The 23,513-nt window shown below is 40.3% G+C and overlaps 1 protein-coding gene across 2 annotated transcripts in view; it reads left to right on the top strand.

Annotated features, from left to right (window-relative positions):
• bloc1s5 (biogenesis of lysosomal organelles complex-1, subunit 5, muted) overlaps nt 1–23,223 on the top strand; it is a 30,042-nt gene extending 6,819 nt beyond the window's left edge. For both annotated transcript variants that reach the window (XM_072570816.1, XM_072570815.1), the window contains exons 3-5: nt 1,262–1,391; nt 6,641–6,699; nt 21,647–23,223. In XM_072570816.1, coding sequence (XP_072426917.1) covers nt 1,262–1,391; nt 6,641–6,699; nt 21,647–21,820 — 363 coding nt within the window. In that variant the 3' untranslated portion in view covers nt 21,821–23,223. The remainder of the gene's footprint in view (nt 1–1,261; nt 1,392–6,640; nt 6,700–21,646) is intronic.
• The last annotated feature ends 290 nt before the right edge of the window (nt 23,224–23,513 follow it).

Genomic DNA, 23,513 nt, shown 5'->3' with positions numbered 1-23,513 from the left:
ACCCCAGGGAAAATACCTTGTCTATTTACCCTATCCATGCCCCTCATGATTTTATAAACCTTTTTATATGATCATTCCTCAGCCTCTAATACTCCAGGGAAAACAGCCCCAGCCTATTCAGTCTCTTCTTGTAGCTCAAATCCTCCAACCCTGGCAACATCCTTGTAAATCTTTTCTAAGCCCTTTCAAGTTCCACAACGTCCTTCCAATAGGAGGGAGACCAGAATTGCACACCATATTCCAAAAGTGGCCTAACCAATGTCCTGTACAACCTCAACATGACCTTTCAACACCTATACTCAATGCAATACTGCCCTCATCAATCCAGTTTATTACTACACAAAACTTAATCAACTTTGTGAGATATGATTTCCCACGCACAAAGCCGTGCTGACTAGCCCTAAAAATCCTTGCCTTTCCAAATACATGTAAATCCTGTCCCTCAGGATTCCCTCCAACAACTTGCCCACCACTGATGTCAGGCTCACTGGTCTATAGTTACCTGGCTTGTCCTTACCACCTTCCTTAAATAATGGCACCACATTAGCCAACCTCCAGTCTTCTGGCACCTCACCTGTGACTATTGATTTTACACACATCACAGCAAGGTGCCCAGTAATCACTTCCCTAGCTTCCCACAGTGTTCTAGGGTACAGCTGATCAGGTCCTGGGGATTTATCCAGGTTTATGCATTTTAAGATATCCAGCACCACCTCTGTAATATGACATTTTTCAAAATGTCACCATCTATTTCCCCACATTCTATATCTTCCATGTCCTTCTCCACAGTAAACACTGAAGCAAAATACTAGTTTAGTGTCTCTCTCCATATCCTGCAGCTCCACACATAGGCTGCCTTGGTGATTTTTGAGGGGCCCTATTCTCTCCCTAGTTACCTTTTTGTCCTTTAATATATTTATAATAACCCTTTGGATTCTCCTTTAACCCTATTTGCCAAAGCTATCCCATGTCCCCTTTTTCGCCCTCCTGATTTCCCTCTTAAGTATACTCCGACTGTCTTTATACTGTTGTAAGGATTCACTCGATCTCTGCTGTCTATACCTGACATATACCTTCCTCTTTTTCTTAACCAAAACCTCAATTTTTCTAGTCATCTAGCATTCCCTAGTCAACATTCCTTTCTGACGTGATGGGGAATTCCAGTGTCATTGTAGCTTATCTATATAATAATATTGCTTGTTTTTTTGAACTGATAAAAATATGAAGTTTTTACAGTTGATACCTTTATATACCTTGAAAGGAGAAGCGTGGATTTCGAGAACAAAGAGGATTGGCAGGTGTGAACAGTTTGATCATCAAGCTCAATGACCAGGTCCTTCCTCAAACTCATGAGTCAATGAGCAGCAATATTCCAAGTGTCCTTGTCAAATGTGAGTTTACACACATATATATATGTAACTTAAGCACTGCTCTTAGCTTTTCTAGAAATGGTTTCCTGTGACAGGAGCCCAAATATCTGACTTAATTGGGTAGGTGGAGATGTGATTTATGATGAAAGGAATTTATTTTAATGCATTAAGTTTTAATTGCCTGGAATGCACTCTGTGGTGGTGTGTTGGAATTAGATTTCACAATCAGCTTCACAAGGCAATTGAACTAATTTGTGTAAAAGGGAGAATTTTAAGGACTATGGAGAAAGCACACAGTGTGTGGGATTATGAGGGGAAAGCATTTGCTATGGGACTGTTTTGACAGCTTTTAGAGTGTCGACATGGGCCAAATGTGCTAGTGGGTTGGTTCTATTATGTTTCTACTATTATAGATTCAGTTCACTGTTTTTGCAGGAGCAGTAGACGTAAGGAAGAAATCTGTTGAACTTTGTGTTAGCTTCAATAGGGAAGGAATAATTCTAACATGGGAATTTGTGTTGAGGTCTTGTCAGGTACGTAGGCACTGCATCCCAACAGCTGACAAGTCATGTCAAACAGTATATTCCTTTAGCTGTTTAGACTACTGACTACACTCAACCATCAGAATGGAATGTCGATCATTAGATGTGATACTGCAATTGGATACTTGCTGAACAATCCCACGATTGTGCTAAGAATTATGCAAACAACAAATTAAAGATTCAGTCAAGCTCCTAATGTGGCTCACTTGTGCTTGAAGCTACTTAGTCGTATTCATTGACCTGTACTCTGTAGGCAAAATGGGCATGTCCAGGCATTATGCTTGTCTAATAATTTTTTTTAAAAAGCACAGGAACGGCAATGCATTTTCGACAACAACATCTCAACCAATCTGCACTTTCTTGCACATTAAATTGGTGCTCCCTTTGGAATTTGACGTTCTTCGTGTCAGTCAATAATTGTGTAAGATGAAAAGTTTCAATAGCTTGTCTCATCTGGTCTCAATCTGAGACTTTTTTCTTTCTTTGTAGTTGATATTTATTGTGAATTCTTTACAAAACTTTAGGTCTAGATGAGAGTCTGGAACACACATTCCCCTCAGCAACAATGTGTTTAGCCATTGTTTTATAGTTCCCATTGTGCTGACCTTTTTCAAACAGCCTACAATTAAAAAGAGAAATCCTCCTTTACTGGCAAAGGCTAGTAGCTTCTGAATGTGTGGATGTATGGACATGTTGTGATCCAGAACATACCTAGTATAACAAATTTTATTGTTAATGTGTAGTTCTCAACAAAGAAACATTAGTGAGAACATTGCTCAGAAATATGCAGGATGTTACCAGAGGATTTGTTGTGTGGACGTTGTTCTAGTGCTTCCATTCTACTGACATACAACAGTAAATTGAATCTGGAAACTTGCACTCACAGCTGTGCTGAATGGCTGCACAGAATTGAATGGCTCCATCTATTCTCCCTTGTGCTCAATATAAGTTGTCCTTTTTCCTCTCCCTGTCACCTTGCTTCCCTTTCCTGATGAAGGGCTTATGCCCAAAGCGGCTACTCTCCTGTCCCTCAAGTGCTGCCTGACCTGCTGTGCTTTTCCAGGTGCCACAATTTTTTTTTATACTCTTGACTTTCCAGCATCTGCAGTCCTCATTTTCTCTCCCTCGTTTCTCTACTTGACCATCTCTGTTGATGATGATTTGAGTTGGAGAGATATGTATTCTATGTTAGTTGACTCTTGGAGATGGACAATTCAATCTTGAATTTTGTCAATAGGTTGTGCCATTTTTCAAGATGGAGGCTCTGACTTTGGGTGTTTTCCCAGGAACATTGGACAGGAGTAGGGGTGTGTTGGCATGGATAAATTGGTATTGCTGGGGCAAAGAATTGAAAATAGCAGATTTGGAGGAGGTGTTCCAAATTAAAGTGCAAAATAATTAGTTTGAAAAATAAGGCTGAAGCATTCACAGCAATCTTGAGTCAGTAATGTCAATTGGATGATCCATCTTGGTCTTTTTAGTATCCTCCGTGATCCCCGTCTTCAGTTAATTCGAATCACTTCACCTGAAGTCTCAATGGTTGGAGGCATTAATGGTGTAAAGGTTATGGGCCCTGACAACGTTTTGGCAATATACTAAAGACCTGTGCTCCTGAACCTGTACTCCCCTAGCAAAGCTAGTGCAGTACAGTTACAACACTGGCATCTACCTGACAGTTGAAAATTGCCCAGCTATGTCCTGTACACAAAAAGCAGGACAGCACAGCCAACTACACCCCATTGGGCTGCTCTAACTTGTCAGTAAGGTGATAGAAGGTGTCATCAGCAGTGCTATCAAGCAACACTGGCTCAGCAATAACCTGTTCAATGACGCACCCAGTATGGGTTCCAGCAGGGCCACTCAGCTCCTAACCTCATTACAGCCTTGGTCTGAACATGGATAAAAGAACTGAATTCTAGAGGTGAGGTGAGAGTGACCCCCTCAAAAGCAAGTCCACATTTGACTGAGTGTGACGTTAAGAAGCCCTAACAAAACTGGAATCCTTCGATATGAAGGGGCACTCTCCGTTAGTTGGGGTCATACCTGACACATAAGATTGTGGTTGTTGGAAGTCAGTTATCTCCGCTTCTAGGCTCAACCATATTCAGATGCTTCATCAATGACCCTCCAATTTAAAAAGTCAGAATTGGGGATGTTTGCTGATTGCAAAATGTTCAGCACCATTTGCAGCTCCTCCAATACTGAAGCCGTTCATGTTCAAATTTTAAAAAGATCTGGACAATATCCAGGCTTGGGTTCACAAGTGGCAAATAACACTTGTGCTGTACAAATGCCAGGCAATCTTCAGTTAGAAAGATAATTAAAACACCGCCCCTTGCTATTTCAATGGTGTTACCATCACTGAATCCTTCACTACCCTGAGGGTTACTGTTGACCAGAATCTAAGCTGGATATCGTGCATGAACAGAGTGGCTATATGAGCAGGTCAGCGGTGAGGAGTAATGTGGTGAGTCACTCCCCAAAGCCTGTCCACAGGTCAGGAATGTGATGGAATACTTTCCACTTGCCTGGATAGCTGCATCTCCAACAATACTTCAGAAGCTTCACACCATCCAGGGCAAAGCCACCTGCTTGATTGGCACCACATCCTCAAGCATTCACTTTTTTTCTACCAATGATACTCAGTACATGCTGCTGCTACTATCTACAAGGATCAGCACAAATTGTCCAAAGATCCTTAGACAACACCTTTCAAACCCATAATCACTTCCATCTAAAAGGACAAGGGAAGCAGATACATGGGAACACCACTACCTGCAAGTTTCTCTCCAAACCATTCACTATCCTGGCTTGGAAATACATGTTGTTCCTTCACTGTGTTGCTGGGTCAGCATCCTGGAATTCCCTCCATAATAGCGTTGTGGGTTAACGTACAGCATGTGGATGTTTCACAAAAGGAAGCTCACTACCATTTCTCAAAGACATCTAGGGCCAGGCAATAAATGCTGGCCAGCCAGTGATGAGGAGAAACTGTTCTGGGTAGTGGAAGATCAGTAGCCAGAAGGCAACTTTAAGATGACCAGCAACAAAAGAAAAACATTGTAATATGAGGGAGACTGTCTTTTGCATAGTATGTGATTAAGGTCTGGAATGTACTGCCTGAGTGTGTGGTGGAGACTGATTCAATCATTGCTTTTGGAAAGGAATTGAATAAGTTGAAGCTTTGCAGGGCTGCTGGAGTAATCAGACCAGTCAGATTACTCTACAGTGAGGCATGAGCTGGTCAGCTTCTCTGTTATGAATGGGTCATGGCTGAAACAACTTCCCTTTTCTGTCCCAAGACTGGAGGAAGGGCTAAAGCAATAGACATCGATATACACACCTGTTTGAAGCTAGGGCTCTGTTTCTAAAACTGTGTGTGTAATCGTCTGAAGAATGGGCTGTGGTTAGCTGGCTTACAAATATTTAACTTTTTTCAAGAAATATATTTTAGTCATACAATTCACCTCTACATATTTTATGACGGCTCAAATTTTACATGAAATGCCACACTGTTCCATTTCTTTCAACCGTATGAGTCAACTCTCAATGCCTCCTGCACATATGATTGAGAGTTATATTTACACTATACATTCACATTTATTAGGGATGGGCAATAAATGCTGATCTAACTAACCATATCTACATCCCATGAACAAAGTTTTAAAAATAACTTGTTTTGAACCTTGTCTGGTACATGCAAGACTCCTTTGATTGTATGGGTTGCAGTCCATTAGTATGAGGTCAATACTTTCTTTTTCCTCAGTGAGACTTTGTAGCACCTTCTGCAAGCTTTAGTGCATCCCTCAACACATAGTCTCGGACTTTGGAACATGTCACTCTGTAATGCACAGCTCTTTGTAGTGAATAAACAAAGAGTGTTCAGCCATATTCTTTCTGACTTAGAGGGCTGTTTTCACCCCCTGTACAATTGCTGCGACTATTGTAGAATATTTGTCAATCCACATCCGTGTGCAAGATAATTGCAATTATTACAGTGCAGAAGAAGGCCCGTCCAGCACATCATGCCTGCACCAACTCTTTAATTCAATGCCAATTTCTTGCCTTTTCCCCATATCCCTACATATCATTATTGTCCAAATAAAAAATCCCATGTCCCCTTGACTGCCTCAATGAAACCTGCATCAGCACATTTCCAAGAGCATTCTAACTTGCTAGCTGAAAAGTTTTCTTTTTCCTCACCTATTCTTGCTTTGTTTGCACATCACTTTAAATCTATGCCCTTTCATTTTTGTTTCTGTTATAAGCAAAACAGCTTTGCTCTATCCACTGCCTAGCCTACTCATGATTTAAAAATCTCACTAAGATCCTCTCAACCACCTTGTCTCCAGGGAGAACAGTCCCAATTTATTGAATCTGTCCTCATAGCTGAAGTTTTTCATACCTGGAATCATACTAGTAAATTAGTTCTGCACTATCTAATACATTCCTATATTTTCCATATATAACTGTACACCGTATTCCAGCCGAGGTTTAACAAACGTCTTGTACAAGTTCAACATCAATCCTTGCCCCCGTGAGTAAAGCTGAGGACACTGATATATTTACTGCTCTCTCCACCTGTCCTGTTATGTTCCATGATCTGTGCACATAATCTTGAACTCTGGTTTCCAGTGGTTGATTTAGTTTGCTAAAATTTGTCTCTCTCCTAATATTTTTCTTGGTGCTCACTGTTCATTGGCTTTTGTGTGTGGGATTTCTTTTCAGTGGAAGCTGCAAAGCAAATTACCAACAGGATCCAACAGAGGGAGCAGGAAGAAGATCAGGTTAGTGTTATTGTTTCATATATTGTATTCAAAAACAAGTCTTTTCCACATCCAAATGTTTTTTGGAATTGGGATGCTGGGACTCCATGCATAGTTGACAAGCTGGCTGTGCTTAATTTTCAGTTAGTAGTCTTATTTTCCTTAGTTATTGTAATTAAAACTGCATTCTGAATAAACCCAGTGATTGTCTTCATTATAGTGATCTGCCTGAATGCAGGTTCTCTGCTCATTTCTCCAGGACCTGCAACCTATGCTTTTCTGTTCAATTGCGTGTAGATGTTTCCCATTTTCAATTTCAGTAAGCAGTATTACAATAAAAACAATATTGAACTTCTTACAACCAGTTGAAGGAAAAGACCCAAAGTCATTGTTTAGTCTGTTTTTGACTTATTTACACAAAGTAAAAATTGCAAATAACTCTTTAACCTATGACCAATATCAATAAGAATTTCTTTATACTCTCTCCTTTTTTGAAAGTACAATTATCTACTAAACAAATAAAGAACAACCCCTTAAACAAGTAATATAGTAAAAAGAACAAAAACTTTATTGGAGCATAACCAAATACGTTAATGGATTGGATTGGATGAGATTCCCTACAATATGGAAACAGGCCAGTTGGCCCAACAAGTATACACTGACCCTCCGAAGAGTAACCCAACCAGACCCATTCCCCTATCCAATATTTACCCCCGAATAATGCACCTAGCACATGAAAATTGGGTGCTCCATTTCACAGTGGTGTTGGCATTAAATATAGCTTAAATTACAATATCATTTCCAGGTGAATGGTGTATTCCAGGCCATGCAGCACCAGCAGTTGTGGAAGTCCTTGAGTGTATTGGTGGGCAAGGTGTAGACTTGAATGTAGCTGTAAAAGAAAGTCATGCAGTAGAAAGACTCATCTTTAATACTATTTTGAAAACCCACAAAAAAATTGCATTAACTCCATAAGCAATCCCTTTTTAAAGGAACATTTTACAAAACTGCAGTGGAAGCTTTTCAAATTATGATATGTTGATGATAGGTGATGCATTACCTCCAGTTATCCTAAATGGGTAAGGTATCTCACACTGAAAGAGAGTCATAGAGAACTCAAAACATTAACGCTGCTTCTTTCTACGCTTATACTACCAAACTAAGTTTATAGATGATACAAAGATAGTTGGAGGGGCAGGTAATATTGAGGAGGCAGGGACGCTGCAGAAAACTTTAGACAGGTTAGGAGGTGAGCAAAGAAGTGGTAGATGAAATAGTGTGGGGATGTGTGAGGTTGTGTACTTTGATAGGAAGCATAGAAGCTTGGACTATTTTCTAAATGGCGAAAATTCAGAAATCTGAAATGCGAAGTGACTTGGGAGTCCTAGTCCATGTTTCTGTTAAGGGCAACAGTTATAGCTGGGGGAAAGGCAATTATGATGCGATTAGGCAAGATTTAGGGTGCATACGATGAGGAAGGAAACTGCAGGGGATGGGCACAATTGAAATGGGGAGCTTTGTTCAAGGAACAGCTACTGTGTGTCCTTGACAAGTGTGTACCTGTCAGGCAGGGAGGAAGTAGTCAAGCAAAGGAACAATGGTTTACTAAAGAAGTTGAATTTCTTGTCATGAGGAAGAAAGAGGCTTATGTAAATATGAGATGTGAAAACTCAGCATGCATGAGAGTTACAAGCCAGGAAGGACCTAGAGAAAGAGCTAAGAAGAACCGGGGAGTGGGGGGATATGAGAAGTCTTTGGCAGGTAGGATCAAGGAAAACCCTTAGGCTTTTCAAGTTATATCAGGAATAAAAGAATGACCAGGGTAAGATTAGGGCCAGCCAAGGACAGTAGTAGGAAGTTGTGTGCAGAGTCGGAAGAGATAGGAAAAGTCATTCATTTAGCACCTCTCCTATGTGAAGACTGACAAAAAACAATGTTGTTGAGGTGAATACTGAGATTCTTGATGTGAAATTGAGGCTCATAAGGAAGCGGTGAGAGTAATTCTGGAAAGTGTGAAAATAGTTAAGTCTGCTAGGCTGGGTGGGATTTATCCTAGGACTCTGTGGGAAGCTAGGGAGGAGATTGCAGAACCTTTGCCTTTGATCTTTATTGTCATTGTCTACAGGAATAGTGCCAGAAGATTGGAGGATAGTAAATATTGTCCCCTTCTTCAAGAAGAGGAGTAGAGACAACCTTGGTAATTATAGACCAGTGAGTCTTGCTTCGGTTGTGGGCAAAGTTTTGGAAAGGATTACAAGAGGATTTATAATCCTCTAGAAAGGAATAATCTGGTTACGGATAGTCAACATGGTTTTGTGAATGGTAGGTCGTGCCTCTCAACCTTATTGAGTTCTTTGAGAAGGTGACCAAACAGATAGATTAGGGTAGATTAGATTCCCCGTAGTATGGAAACAGGCCCTCCAGCCCAACGAGTCCACACTGACCCTCCAAAGAGTGACCCGCCCAGACCCATTCCCCTACCCTATATTTATCACTGGACCAATGAACCTAACACTATATGGGTAATTTAGCATGGCCAATTCACCTGACCTGCATATCTTTGGATTATGGGAGCAAACCCACGCAGATATGGGAAGAATGTGCCAACTCGATACACAGTCGCCCGAAATGGAAATCGAACCTTGGGTCCCTGGCGCTGAGGTAGCAGTGCTAACCATTGTGCCCCCCGTGCTGTACAGCAGTTGATGTGTATGTGGATTTCAGCAGAACATTTGATAAGGTTCCCCATGGTAGGCTATTGCAGAAAATATGGAGGCATAGGATTGAAGGTGGTTTAGTGGTTTGGATCAGAATTTGGCTAGCTGTAAGTGGTGTGAAATGTTCAGCCTGGAGTTCGGTTACTAGTGGTGTACTGGGGTCACTGCTGTTGGTCATTTTTATAAATGACCTGGATGAGGGCATAGAAGGATGGGTTTGTAAATTTGTGGACAGTGCAGAAGGATGTTGCAGGTTACAGATCGACATAGAGAAGCTGCAGAGCTAAGAGTCTAATGTGGAAAAGTGAGGTGATTCACTTTGGAAGGGGTAACAGAAATATAGAATACTGGGCTAATGGTAACATTCTTGTTATTGTGGATGAGCAGAGAGATTTTGGTGTCCATATGTGTAGATCCCTGGAAATTACCACCCAGGTTGATAGGGTTGTTAAGAAGGCGTGCAGTGTGTTAGCTTGGAGTATCGCATTTAGTTCTGGTCACCGCATTTTAGGAAGGATGTGGAAGCATTGGAAAGGATGCAGAGGAGATTTACTAGGATGTTGCCTGGTATGGAGGGGAGGTCTTACGAAGAAAGGCTGAGGAACTTGAGGCTGTTTTCATTCAGTGAAGGAAGTTAAGAGGCTACTTAGGGGCATACATGATGATCAGAGAGTTGGATAGGGTTGACAATGAGAACCTTTTTCCTTCGATGGTGATGGGTAGCACGAGGGGACATGGCTTTAAATTGAGGGGTGATAGATGTAGGACAGATGTCAGGTACTTTACTCAGAGTAGTAAAGGTGTGGAAAGCCATGCCTATAACAGTAGTGGATTTGCCAACTTTAAGGGCATGTAAATGGTCATTGGATAAACATATGGATGATAGTAGAGTAGTGTAGGTTAGATGGGCTTCAGATTGGATTCACGGGTTGGCGCAACATCAAGGGCTGAAGGGCCTGTACTGCACTGTAATGTTCTATGTTCCTAAAGTAAAAATCTTGCAGGTTGAGTTGTTAGTTAGGGCAGCAAATACAATGTTGTCATTCATCTTGAGAGGACTAAAATATAAAAACAGGATGTATTTCTGAGGCTTTATAAGGCTCTGGTCAGACCACATTTGGAGTATTGAGTAATTTTGGGCCCCACATCTCACGAAGAATAAATTAGCCCTGGAATGGGTCCAGAGGAGGTTTACTAGAATGATCCCAGGAATGAAAGGCTTAATAAACAAGGAACATTTGAGGACACTGGGACTATACTTGATGAAGTTTAAAAGGATGAAGGGGGATCTGATTGAAACTTACAGAATACTGGACAGCGTGGATGTTAGGAAGCTGTTTCCACTTGCTGGAGAGATGAGGACCCAAGGGCACAGCCTAAGAGTAAAGGGAAGACCCTTTAGAACACAAAAGGAAAAGCTACTTTAGTAAGCGAGTGATGAATCTGTAGGATTCATTGCCCCAGACGGCGATGGAGGCCAGGTTATTGAGTATATTTAAAACAGAGCCAAGTTCTTGATTGCCAAGGAGATCAAAGGTTATGGGGAGATGGTTGAAAGGTTTTTCAACCAGCTTTTCTGCAATGATTGAATGGCAGAACAGGCTCAATGGACCAAATGGCCTAATTTCTGCTCCTATGTCGTATGGTCTTACCTACAGAGTTTTCTAGCATTTTCTGTTTTTGTTTAAGTTATCTCAGAAGTTTGAAAACCAGGTGAAACTAGCTGTTTCACATTGCTACTATGCAGTAACAGCGCAAATTAAACTCGACACTAGCAAAAAGACATCTGCCTAAAACAAAAATTACTGATGTGGTATACGAATTTTGGTGTGATGCCAGATATCTGGTCCTTATTTTCCAAAGACTGATCAATCAAACCAAACAGCATTTCCTTTTACTATTTGCGTCAATCAAGATACTGCCTGTACCCAAATAGTGTGCACTTATAAACCTTTCAGCACAGTGTCCAATATTGGATGTAATTCTGCAGTTGGACACCATTTGCTGGATAATTCTGATTATATGAAGAATTACATTGTCAACCAATTTTGGATTGTCAGTTGGACTTGCATTGGGGTGCAGCTGTATCTACTGGAAGCTGCATGTACCTGAGCACCAGGCATAAACAAAACCTGACAGCTGACTGAGTCAATTAGACAAGCCAATGGGATTAAAGGCAGGTAAGTTCCCTAGCCCTGATGGCTTGGATCCTAAGGAAAAGGATTTGTTGCTTGTAATTTTCTAAAAATCATTAGATTATGAAGAATTTCCAGAGGATTGGAAAACTGCTAATACGATCTCCGTATTCGAAAATAGGAGGCAAAATTCATATAAAATCTATTGTTGGAAAAATTTTAGAATCAATTATTGCGGAAGTAATGGCAGAACATTTGGAAACTCATGATCTACTCAGTTTAAAAATCTGCACATTAGATTATATAGTCCAACAGGTTTATTTAGAAGCACTAGCTTTCATAGCACGGCTCCTTCATCAGATGGTTGAAGGAGGACCAGTGCTCCGAAAGCTAGTGCTTCCATGTAAACCTGTTGTACTATAACCTGGTGTTGTGTGACTTTTAACTTTTTCCATCCCAGTCCAACACTGGCTCCTCACATGATAATTACTCAAGCAGAGTCAGCATGGTTTAATGAATGGGAAATCATGTCGGACTAATTTATTGTGAGTTATTGAGGAAGTCTCAATGAGAGTGGATAGAGGGGAACTAGTAGATTTTGTGTTTCCAGAAGGCATTCTGCAAGGTACTTGTCAAAAGACTAAATCATGGGCTAGGAGCCCATAGTGTTGGAGATGGTATACTGGCTAGGGTAGAGATTTGGCGAATGGACAGGGAACAGCAAGTTGTACTTAAGGGGTTCTTATTTGGGTTGGCATTTGCAACCAGTAGGTACCACAGGGATCAGTACTGGGACCACAACTGGTTAAAATATACATTAATGACTTGGAAGGAAGTAAATGTACTGTAGTCCAATTTGTAGAGATTACACTGAAATCGGTGGAATGGCAGGTTGTGAAATGGTTACAAGAGTAAAATGAGATGTTGATAGGTTAAGAAAGTTGGCAAATGGAGTATAATGTGAGAAAATGTGAAGTTCTTCATTTTAGAAGGAAGAACAAAAGAACAGATGGGAAAATTTTCTGGCTGTAACAGGCTGCTTTTTATTTGAGGTATTTTAGATGTTGGAGGTGATTTCCTCGAATTCCAGGAGCAGCAGTTAGTGTTTTAGATGCTGCTGCATTGTTTTGGAACTTTGTGGAGGAAAGCAAAAGTCAAAACAACAGCATTTTTTGAAAGGGAGAGGACAGACAAAGGCAGCAAATGGTCAGTTAGTGCAGGGGAGAGAGAGAAAGAGAGAGGGAGACGAATACTTCTAACTGGCATAGTAGTAAACCTGCGTAGTTATTACCTTTGGTGTTTGAATTCGTGTATGGCTGGACGTCGTAGTGCATCTGGGAAAATGAAGTGAAATTCACAACTAATCTTGGAGGAACCTGTTCGGGAGGGGTGACAGCACAGAAACAGATAAGTGAATGTTTTAAATGTGGCCCTACACTAAATTTGCAGTAGTGAGTAGAGTGGGTTCTCTCTTGATTATGTTTCACTGAGATATGTTTCTTGATTAAACTTAAAAATATAAGCCATAAGTATTAAGTTAGCCTGGAGCAATGTTTTGTAGTGACCGTTTTCTATTTTATGGGTCTGTAGATTGAAAGGAGCAAAAATGGCCTTTAGGAGGCTGATAGGTATACAGAATGCTGGATGACTAAAAAAATTGAAGGTTTGGTTAAGAAAATGAAGGAAGCATATGTCAGGCAGGTATAAAAATGTGTTCAGGATTCCTGAAGAAGGGCTTATGCCCGAAATGTCGATTCTTTTGCTCCTTTGATGCTGCGTGACCTGCTGCACTTTTCCAGCAACACATTTTTAAGCTCTGATCTCTAGCTTCTGCATTCCTCACTTTCTCCTAGTCAGGTAGGTATAGACAAGATAGATCTAATGAATCCTTTGAGTATAAAGGCATAGGAGTATACTTGAGAGGGAATTCAGAAGGGCAAAAAGGGGACATAAGACAGCTTTGGCAAATAGAGTTAAGGAGAATCTAAAGGGTCTTTACAAATCCTTTAAGGACAAAAGGGTAACGAGGGAGAAAATAGGGCCCCTCAAAGATCAGTAAGGCAGCCTTTGTGTGGAGCCACAGGAGATGGGGGAGATACTAAACAAGTATTTTGCATTAGTGTTTACTGTGGAGAAGGACATTGAAGATATAGAATGTAGGGAAATAGATGGTGACATTTTGCAAAATGTCCATATTACAGAGGAGGAAGTGCTGTATGTCTTGAAACACAAGTGCATAAATCCCCAGGAGCTGATCAGGGGTACCCTAGAACTCTGTGGAAAGCTAGGGTGGTGTTTGCTGGGCCCTTTGCTGAGATATTTGTATCATTGATATTCACAGGTGAGATGTCAGAAGACTAGAGGTTGGCTAATGTGCCACTATTTAAGGAAGGTGGTGGGAACAATCCAGGGAACTATAGACCAGTGCGCTTGATGTCAGTGGTGGGCAAGCTGTTGGAGGGAGTCCTGAGGGACAGGATGTACATGTATTTGAAATATTTGGGATAGTCAGCATGGCTTTGTGCATAGGAAGTAATGTCTCACAAACTTGTTTTTTTTTTGAAGAAGTAACAAAGAGAATTGATAAGGGCAGAGTGGTGAGCGTGATGTATATGGGCTTCAGTAAGGCATTTGACAAGGTTCCCCATGGGAGACTGATTAGCAAGGTTAGATCTCGTGGAATAAAGGGAGAACTAGCCATTTGGAGACAGAACTGGCTCAAAGGTAGAAGACAGAGGGTGGTGGTGGAGGGTTGTTTTTCAGACTGGAGGTGTGTGACCAGTGGGGTGCTACAAGGATCGGTGCTGGGTCCTCTACTTTTTGTCATTTACATAAATGATTGGATGCGCGCATAAGTAGTACAGTTAGTAATTTTGCAGATGACACCAAAATTGGAGGTGTAGTGGACAGCAACGACGGTTACCTCAGATTACAACAGGATCTGGACCAGATGGGCCAATGGGCTGAGAAGTGGCAGATGGAGTTTAATTCAGATAAATGTGAGGTGCTGCATTTTAGGAAAGCAAATCTTAGCAGGACTTATACACTTAATGGTAAGGTCCTAGGGAGTGTTGCTGAACAAAGAGACCTTGAAGTGCAGGTTCATAGCTCCTTGAAAGTGGAGTCGCAGGTGGATAGGATAGTGAAGAAGGCGTTTGGTATGCTTTCCTTTATTGGTCAGAGTATGGAGTACAGGAGCTGGGAGGTAATGTTGCGGCTGTACAGAACATTGGTTAGGTCACTGTTGGAATATTGCGTGCAATTCTGGTCTCCTTCCTATCAGAACGATGTTGTGAAACTTGAAAGGGTTCAGAAAAGATTTACAAGGATGTTGCCAGGTTTGGAGGATTTGAGCTACAGGGAGCGGCTGAACAGCTGGGGCTGTTTTCCCTGGAGTGTCGGAGGCTGAGTGGTGACCTTATAAAGGTTTACAAAATTGAGGGGCATGGATGGGATAAATAAACAAAGTCTTTCTCTGGGGTTGGGGAGTCCCGAACTAGAGGGCATAGGTTTGGGGTGAGAGGGGAAAGATATAAAAGAGACCTAAGGGGCAACATTTTCAGAGGGTGGTACGTGTATGGAATGAGCTGCCAGAGGATGTGGTTGAGGCTGTAGAATTGCAACATTTAAGAGGCATTTGGATGGGTATATGAATAGGAAAGGTTTGGAGAGATATGGGCCGGGTGCTGGCAGTTGGGACTAGACTGGATTGGGATATCTGGTCAGCATGGACAGGTTGGACCGAAGGTTCTGTTTCCATGCTGTACGTTTCTGACTCTAAGTTCAGATAGGATGATTCCCAGTACGAAGTTATTGCCTTATGAGAAAAGGCTAAACAGTTTGGGTTGCTACTCACTAGAATTTAGAATAATGAGAGGTGATCTATTTGAAACATATCGAATTCTTAAGGGGCTTGACAGGGTTAATGCTGTGAGGATGATTCCCCTCATGGGGAGTCTAGGAACAGAAAATAGAGCCTCAGAATAAAGGAGTACAATTTAAGAGGTAAAGCAGAATTTCTTCTCCGGGTTGAGTGTCTTTGGAACTGCTTGCCACAGGGAGCTGTAGAAGGAGTGTCTTTGTGTGAATCTAAGGCTGAGATTGATAGACTCTTGAACAGTAGTGTTATGAAGATGTAGACCTCCTGTACCTTTGAGAGTTGAAAAGCTAGCAAGGCCTGCCTGATACAGCATAAAGTGTTCTGAACAAGTTAACGATGTAAAATTTTGTTGAAATAGCAAGCAGAAGCTGGTTTGCCATGAGACAAAACCAATTCAAATTTGGCCAATCAGTTTAAATAATGCCCCAAGATACCAAACTCTAATCAAGTTTGAATTTAGTATTTTGGTAATATTAAAAGCAATGAAATGATCTGAAGTTTTGGAGTATAAAACCAGATATTTCTCAACAGTTGAGAGAGAACTGCCAAAAGGCCAACAGATAAGGCTGCTAGTTTAAGAGCTGTCTGAGAGGTACCTGTCTGTAGAAGAAGTTTGCACACAAAACATAGAAACTGACCTGGAGCGAATCTAAAGGAGATTCGGCAAAATTGGATTTGAAACATGATTTTTTTTTCATAAATCGTAATTGGGATTTTTTTATTGGACTAGGTGTTGTAGATTAGGAGGTAAAATATAGATTTAAGAGAAAGGAGTTGTAAATAGTTACTAGTTAATATTCTCTGTTCGACTTAAAGAATAAAGTTGTTAACTTTTACTTTAAATAGTGACTTTTGGGATAGTTCTTTGCCCCTCGAATTTTAACAGAATACAGCACTGGGTGAATCTTTTCTGTGTTGCTGGTTTAAATTAACAGAGAGGTTTACCTCTTATCGTAACAGTCGGGAAATCGAGAGTTTGGAGGTAAGAGCAGGAAAGTGGCCATGAGAAATGTCAGGTCTGCCACGATCCTAGTGAATGGCAGAGCAGGCTTCAGGGGCCGAATGGCCTGCTCCTGTTCTTAATATTTATGATCCAATCATTAACTGTTCTGTTACCTTTGGCAGTGCCCCTGCCAATCAGTCAACATGCCAACCAAACTGTACCCTCCTCTCAGTATGGTTTTCCATTTCATTGGCTTTCTTGTGGACTATCCTAATAAGTGAAAACTGAAAAGCTTTGATCAAATTATATTTTTTCCAGCAAAAGGGTCAATTAACATGAGATTTCCCCATTGCATTCCTTGTATACTTTCTTTAGAAATCATAGAACCCCTTCCCATAGGATTCTCTATCTGTAAGTAGCCATTATCTCTCTCTGGTCTTCTACTTCTGCCCTCCTCACCAAAATATCTCCTCTTTCACCTTGGGGCCAAGGCTCTGTGGGTGGCACAGTGGTTAGCACTGCTGCCTCACAGCGCCAGAGACCCGGGTTCAATTCCCGCCTCAGGCGACTCTGTGGAGTTTGCACATTCTCCCCGTGTCTGCGTGGGTTTCCTCCGGGTGCTCCGGTTTCCTCCCACACTCCAAAGATGTGTCAGGTGAATTGGCCATGCTAAATTGCCTGTAGTGTTAGTTAAGGGGTAGATGTAGGGGTATGGGTGGATTGCGCTTCGGCGGAGCGGTGTGGACTTGTTGGGCCGAAGGGCCTGTTTCCACACTGTAAGTAATCTAATCTGACTACAGCACCTTTTCCAGAGCCCCTGGTGACTTGAAAGCAGGAGTAGTCATTCTTGGCTGAAATCTTGACTGAAGCCACCAAATTTTCTATAAACTGGAATAGATTCTGGAGCAGTTATTGAATGCAATGTTAGTATTTTAGGGAATGAATCTTCCCAGCTGCTCCAGAAAGATCCATGTAGGCTCGCAGAAGGCAAAGTGAATTACTTGGTGGCTGAGTACTCTGCCAACTCGCAGACCTTGCAAGCTAGCTCCAGAGACCACATTTCCTATTCGTTATTGGTTGTATGGATAAGGTTCATGACTTGGTAGGAATGAATTGGCACTGAGGTCTCGTGAGCTGACAGCATCATTTTATATTATCCACTTTCGGCAGCATCAGTGCAGTACAAATGGAGCATCAATCTTTGAAGCAATTGTTCACACACAGAATCGCATGCTATAATGAAATTTTGATATATGGGCAATCCAGTTTCCATTGCATGTAGACTTGGTTTGTTTACTCGTGTGGAACAATCTCACAGCAGGAATGATTTTAAACAGTCAGCACGACTCTGAGGCAAATCAAAATTTATCATTCTTCATGCTCCAAACAGCATGCACTGGGAGTCCAATCAGACTGCTGAAGGAATAGTTTAGGAAATGAAGTAAATTAGAATCATGTAATTTTTAAAATCAGCTTACATGGCACTTACATTGCAGAATTGATCATCCAGCCCGACTGGTCTATACTTTTTATTAAGGCTGCACTTCAGACTCCTCCTTGCCTAACATCACTTAACCTCATTTGTATACCCTTCTATGCCTTCCTTCCTCCTCATGCTTGTCTTGTCTTCCCTTTTAAGGCATCTCTTCTCCTTACTTGTAAGAAGTTCCCATTCTCACCACCCTGAAGTTTCTCCTGAATTCATTATTGTATTTGCGAGTGGTCTTATCTATCATCCCAGATTCTGGTCTTCCCCACAAACGGAATTTTTTTTGTAACTTCTAAGTTCTCAATCCCTTCATAATTGTGAAGGCCTTGATTAGGTCATCTGTGTCCTTTAGAAAAAAAGCCTGTTCAATTTTATGGTTATAGCTTGAAGTTGATTGATTTGAGTTCTGGATTAGTGATCCAGAGCCCAGGCTAATGCTCTGGGAAAATGGGTTCAAATCTGGAAGTGAAAGTTAGTCTTAGTAAAGGTGACCATGAAAGTATCATCAATTGTTGCAAACGCCCATGCCCATACTAATGTACTTGTGACTGTCAACCCACAGTAATGTGGTTGACTCCTGTGTATCCTCTGTCAAGGCCATACAAGGCATTTAACTGAAGGGCAATTAAGTTGAGCCACAAATGGCATCCTTGCCAACAATGTCCACATTCCATGAAAGAATAAAACAAATTACTGAGACTGTCACTAACAGCTTATTGTTTTGGCAGTAAGCCTGACTTAATTTTGTTCAGTGCCATCTTTTTCTTTAGTGGACATGTGGTGCGAAGATTTACAAGCAGTGTATCTCACGCTGACCATTAGCAAGTGATTTTCAAACTTGAGAATTTGCTGAGTTTTAAAAAAAATCTGTTTGCTGATTTTTCTGTATGTAAAACTTGCAAGTTTTTAATTCTGAGGGTGGTTTAAATATATCTTGGAGAACGGCTTTAGGTGGGAAGAAGCTTTTGAGGAAGAGAGGCTTTAAGATGAAAGCAGTTCACAGCAAATGCAAGATAGAGTACAAGACAATACAATGGATCAGGAGATATGTGTTTTGATTTGGTACATTGCTTGTAGTGTAAGTGTCCAAACCTATTTGTACTCTACTCTGCTACGTATACCAGCTAACAGTCTTTACACATATTACTAAATAGACTTTCCAGGACATAGCATTGTTGACTGGACCAGCATTTATTGCCCATTCCTACTTGCCATTGAAAAGGTAGTGGTGATCTGCCTTCTTGAACCTCTGCCTCCCAAGTGCTGTAAGTAAACTCAATGCCGTTAAGGAAGGACTACCAGGATTTTGATGTAACTGCCATTCAAAATATAAATAGAATACAAATTTTCTCTTGAATTTATATGGAGAATACTTAGGCCCATAAGTTGGCTTAAAATATTACAATATTGCAGTAACGGAAAACTTTTTATATTTTTTGACGTCAAATATAATCATCCCATGAAGGAATAAAACATTGCTCACCATACAGCAGAGAAGAGGTTAAAGGGGGAATGTAGTACAGACTGGGTTTGACACAGTAACTATGGGAAAACTGATTCTTACCAGCTTTCACTAGTTTTTCTCCATATGTTTTCCTATTGCGTTGGATGGACTTCCTAAATGCATATACATTGTGAAGAGTTTTTATTGATGAGAAATATAATTGTTGGGCTTTATAATGCAAGGAGAGACACAGATGTCTTAGTATTGTTAGTTTTATGTACAATGTCCAATTAAATTTTGTGTTTTTAGAATCCTGATCTTTGCTGTTGAAGGTTTTAGTTCTAAAATCCATTTATAGAGCTTTCTCCCATTTTTACATGATTGGCAACTTGCATTAAGTACACAGATCTCACTCCCACAGCACGCATGTGCATGCATTAGCAGTAACTTTGGGTGCCCCTGCTATTTTACCTTGACTCTTGGTCCATTAGAGGTCTGAGTGACTGTTTGTTTGTGGCCAAATTGATCACATTGGCTTCTGGAAATTTCCATTGAGGGATGGCACATAAAAAGAAAACAACAGAAGCCAGAAATTTGAAACAAAAACAGAACACTTGACAAGTCAGTCAACGTCTGTGGAGAATACAAGAGTTAATGTTTCAACATCGCAGTTACTAGAAATCAGAAATTGCTGAAAATGTAGAGCAAGTCTGTCTGCTTCTATAAGAAGTAAAAATATATTACAACTTTAGATGTGCTCACTTCATCAGATCTCCTGGATACAAATGGTGAGTGGCCTATGCAATCCCATAACTTTGTTTTTGTATAGTCAATAGTCCACTCCTGAGATTGCAGAAACTGACCTAAATGAATCTAGCTTACTGTGGAAGCTAGCAGTTAACAATTCACCTTTAGAGTACCTTATTGTGAGGAAGGAAGGTGTTTCTTGTATTTTTGGTTCACCACACTGAATGGGGTGTGGATCAACTTTTTATTGTTCTTAATGAAAATATTGATTATCTTTGACTCACCACCGAACTGAAATCGATGTTCAACCTTGTTCATATTGGGCTTCATCTGGCAAAGTGTGCCTCAAAGTAAGCCTCACTTTGCATAACCTATCTAGAAAATAAAGTTCCTCAGTCTGGCTTGATCTGTTTAGTTATCTAAGTACTGTGTGAGATTTTCATCTTCTGTATAAAATTTTCATTTTTTATTTTCAAATCTCTAAAGCTGGCTATCATCCTTTTTAAGATATCACTTCTTTTCCCCTTTGACCAAGTTTTTGGTCATCTGACCTAATACTAGTGTGTCTCTGTTCATATTGTTTCATTTCTTCCAAGCAGCATCTTGGTATTCCTTTTACTTTTAAGGTATTTTATAGATGTAAGTTGTTTTATTAGTTAGTAAATGATTAGTAACTCATTCAAAATCATGGTAGAGTTCAACCTTCAGTATTTCTGACAAATAAATGTTTGTGTCACAGATGCAAACTAAACCGTTAGAGAACAAGCACAGAAAAATAAGTTTGGCAAGAAATAGAAAAGACAAACCTAGGAAGGAAGAAAACTGAATTACAAAGGCGGCCATTTACAGATCACCTAAAATGAGGGTCTTTGTGAAAAGTAGCATTAACAATTCAGGATATGTTTCACCATTCCTGTAGATTTTAAGTTGAACTTGCTTAACCTTCTGAAGTAATGTCGCTTTTAACAGTTGTGTTTCTGAATTGACAGGAAAGCAGACAGAAGGAAAGAGTTGCATATACATTCACGCCTTGGACATCCTGAGGATGTCCCAAAACATTTCAGAGCCGATGAATTAGTTTGAAGTGTAATGACTGTTGTCAAAATAGCACACTTGATGTGTTTTCAGAAAATTAACATGACGGTTTTCTTCATCCAATACTCCCAAAATTACAGCAGTACAAGGAACTGCTAGGAAATTGACTTTTTAAAATTTTGTGGTGTTCATTGAGATTTAGTAACTTCTGAGCTAAAATCATGGTTACTTGTTGAGTTGCACAAAATGAGCTAAGTTGCAGACATCAGTTTCAAATCTGAACTGTCTGTTTTTGTAAAGTGCACACACAATTATTTTTAGTGGGATTAGACTTCATAAAGCTCTCCGGCTTTGGAAGTGAGATTTTCTTTTGCTGAAGACCTGATTGCTGTGTTAATGATTATGTAAAACTTGCTTTGCAGCAATCGGGTCAAGGGCCAATATTTAGGGGCTAATTTTGCGTTCTGAACAAGAATGGGTAACAATAATGTGTTTATAAAAGTTGTCAGCTTATATCTTTAGAAAGTCCGAGATATTTACATCTGGCCAAATACGCATTTCCTCCTTGTTGTTTACAGAATGATCGGCTGCAAGCCAATAGAGAAAGGCGCAAGGCTGAATGGGAAGCCTTTGTGATTGAACAGCGCCGCAAAAGTGCAGAGGTGGATGAGGAACATGTGAAAGCAGTGGAATGGTTGAAAGAACAATATGTGAGAATGGAAAAGGACTTGGCAAAGTTCAGGACTTTCTGATTTCACAATGTCATTTTTGGCCTGTGCCCACTGCTGACTACGCCTGCTGAAAGTGATGATGGCATTCAATGTCTTCTAAACCTACCTGTTTGTTAGGGTGTGTAAAGAAATATAACACTTCAAATAATGTCGTTCTTCAAATAGTCTATATTTGGTGCCTGCAATGCGGATTTTAAAATTGTTTTGATTCTGTCAACAAAAGAGGTTATACAGAATTTTCCATCAAGTTGCATCTGACTGCTAAATATTTACAAATTAGCTGAGTGAGAAATGATTAATATTTCCATAAGTCTTATCACCAACATCCTGAAGGGCTTTGTAATTATTTTTAAAAGGCAGTGACTGTTAATATGTAAATAGCTTATGATTATGATTTAACTTCAAATTGCAATAAGATTTTTCAATACTTTAGAATCTGTTCCCTGTCTAAATGTCCTGCTGAATTAAAACTTGAAAATTTATATGATCCTTATTTCCAAGACATTAGAGTGTAAGTGAAAACAAGAGCTTATGAAAGGAATTGCTTGTGAATTTATGGCTTATTGTTAGGCCACATTCTTGGCAGCATGTTGAAATTGTGATTAAAGTACTGGAGCAGATGGAATAAATATTTTAGATTAGTTTTGATAACACTGAGCCAAAGCCAAGTTTTTCATCTACCACAGTGTTTTGACAGCCTCATCGATCACCTGCTGGTACCCAAAGTAAAAACACTACCAGCACATAGTCGCTTGGGGTGTTAGGAGCCCACTATTGTGTAACTTGAGATAAAAGCAAAAGGTTTGGGGTTATTTAACTTTATTGTCGTGTCAGTGAGGGGGCTGGAGGGAAATGAGAATCCTTATTCTCTTGTTGAGCTTAAAGAGCTCTCTTAGAAACTTTAACAGCAAGACTGAAATGTGAAACCCTGACTCGAAGCAGGTGGAAGTTCTTTCAGACTTGCTGTTCAACTTGCTCTGTACTCCTAAAATGTTATGAAAAATACCTAGTGGTAGTCCTTTTGAGTGTAATTCATTCAGTCACGCACTTGTCAAACGGAATGGGAAGATTCCTGTTGTGGCATCTTTTTATTGGTCCAGAGGGTTTCAATAAACAGAGACTTAACATTGTGTTAAATGAATTATCTGAAATTTGGCTGTGATTAATTTCCCAAGTGTGAAAATTGAGCTACCCTAACCCAGATGTGAAATTGGCCCTGAATGATTGACAACTCTGACCCAGATGCGATATTTGCATCTGACTGACTAAGTCCAGGCTTTGTGTCCTATCAAAAAGATGTTGACATTGAACCAATAGCTTGGGTGATTTCCAGACATTCCTCACTCAACTGGCTTGTGTCTCTGTCGCTTGTAAAAACTAAGATCCTTTGAAATAACAATTAAAGGATGTGTTTGAAATCTAAACTCAACAGAACTTATTTTATCTTACTTCTTCACAAGTGAAAAAGTCATCACATGCTCAGAGCAAACCAATGTGTGTTAATCACAGATTAGAACCAGCTGCTTAATCTATTTTTCAGTTTGTGCTTCTAAAGAAAATGTAAAGTGAATATAAACATTCACAATGTAACATTCTATAACATCAACTCCTCCGTCAGTGTTTTGTGAAACCTTGAGGCATTTGTAGGTGTTCAATCATTTTCTCTTCACAAGGCTTATGCCATTAGCCTGTTTTTACCAGAGTTTTCTGTATC

This window comes from Chiloscyllium punctatum, chromosome 5 (genome assembly GCF_047496795.1).
Source record: "Chiloscyllium punctatum isolate Juve2018m chromosome 5, sChiPun1.3, whole genome shotgun sequence".
NCBI lineage: Eukaryota > Metazoa > Chordata > Chondrichthyes > Orectolobiformes > Hemiscylliidae > Chiloscyllium > Chiloscyllium punctatum.
The sequence above is the reverse complement of the archived record's forward strand: the minus strand, read 5'-3'. Positions and strand labels throughout refer to the sequence as shown.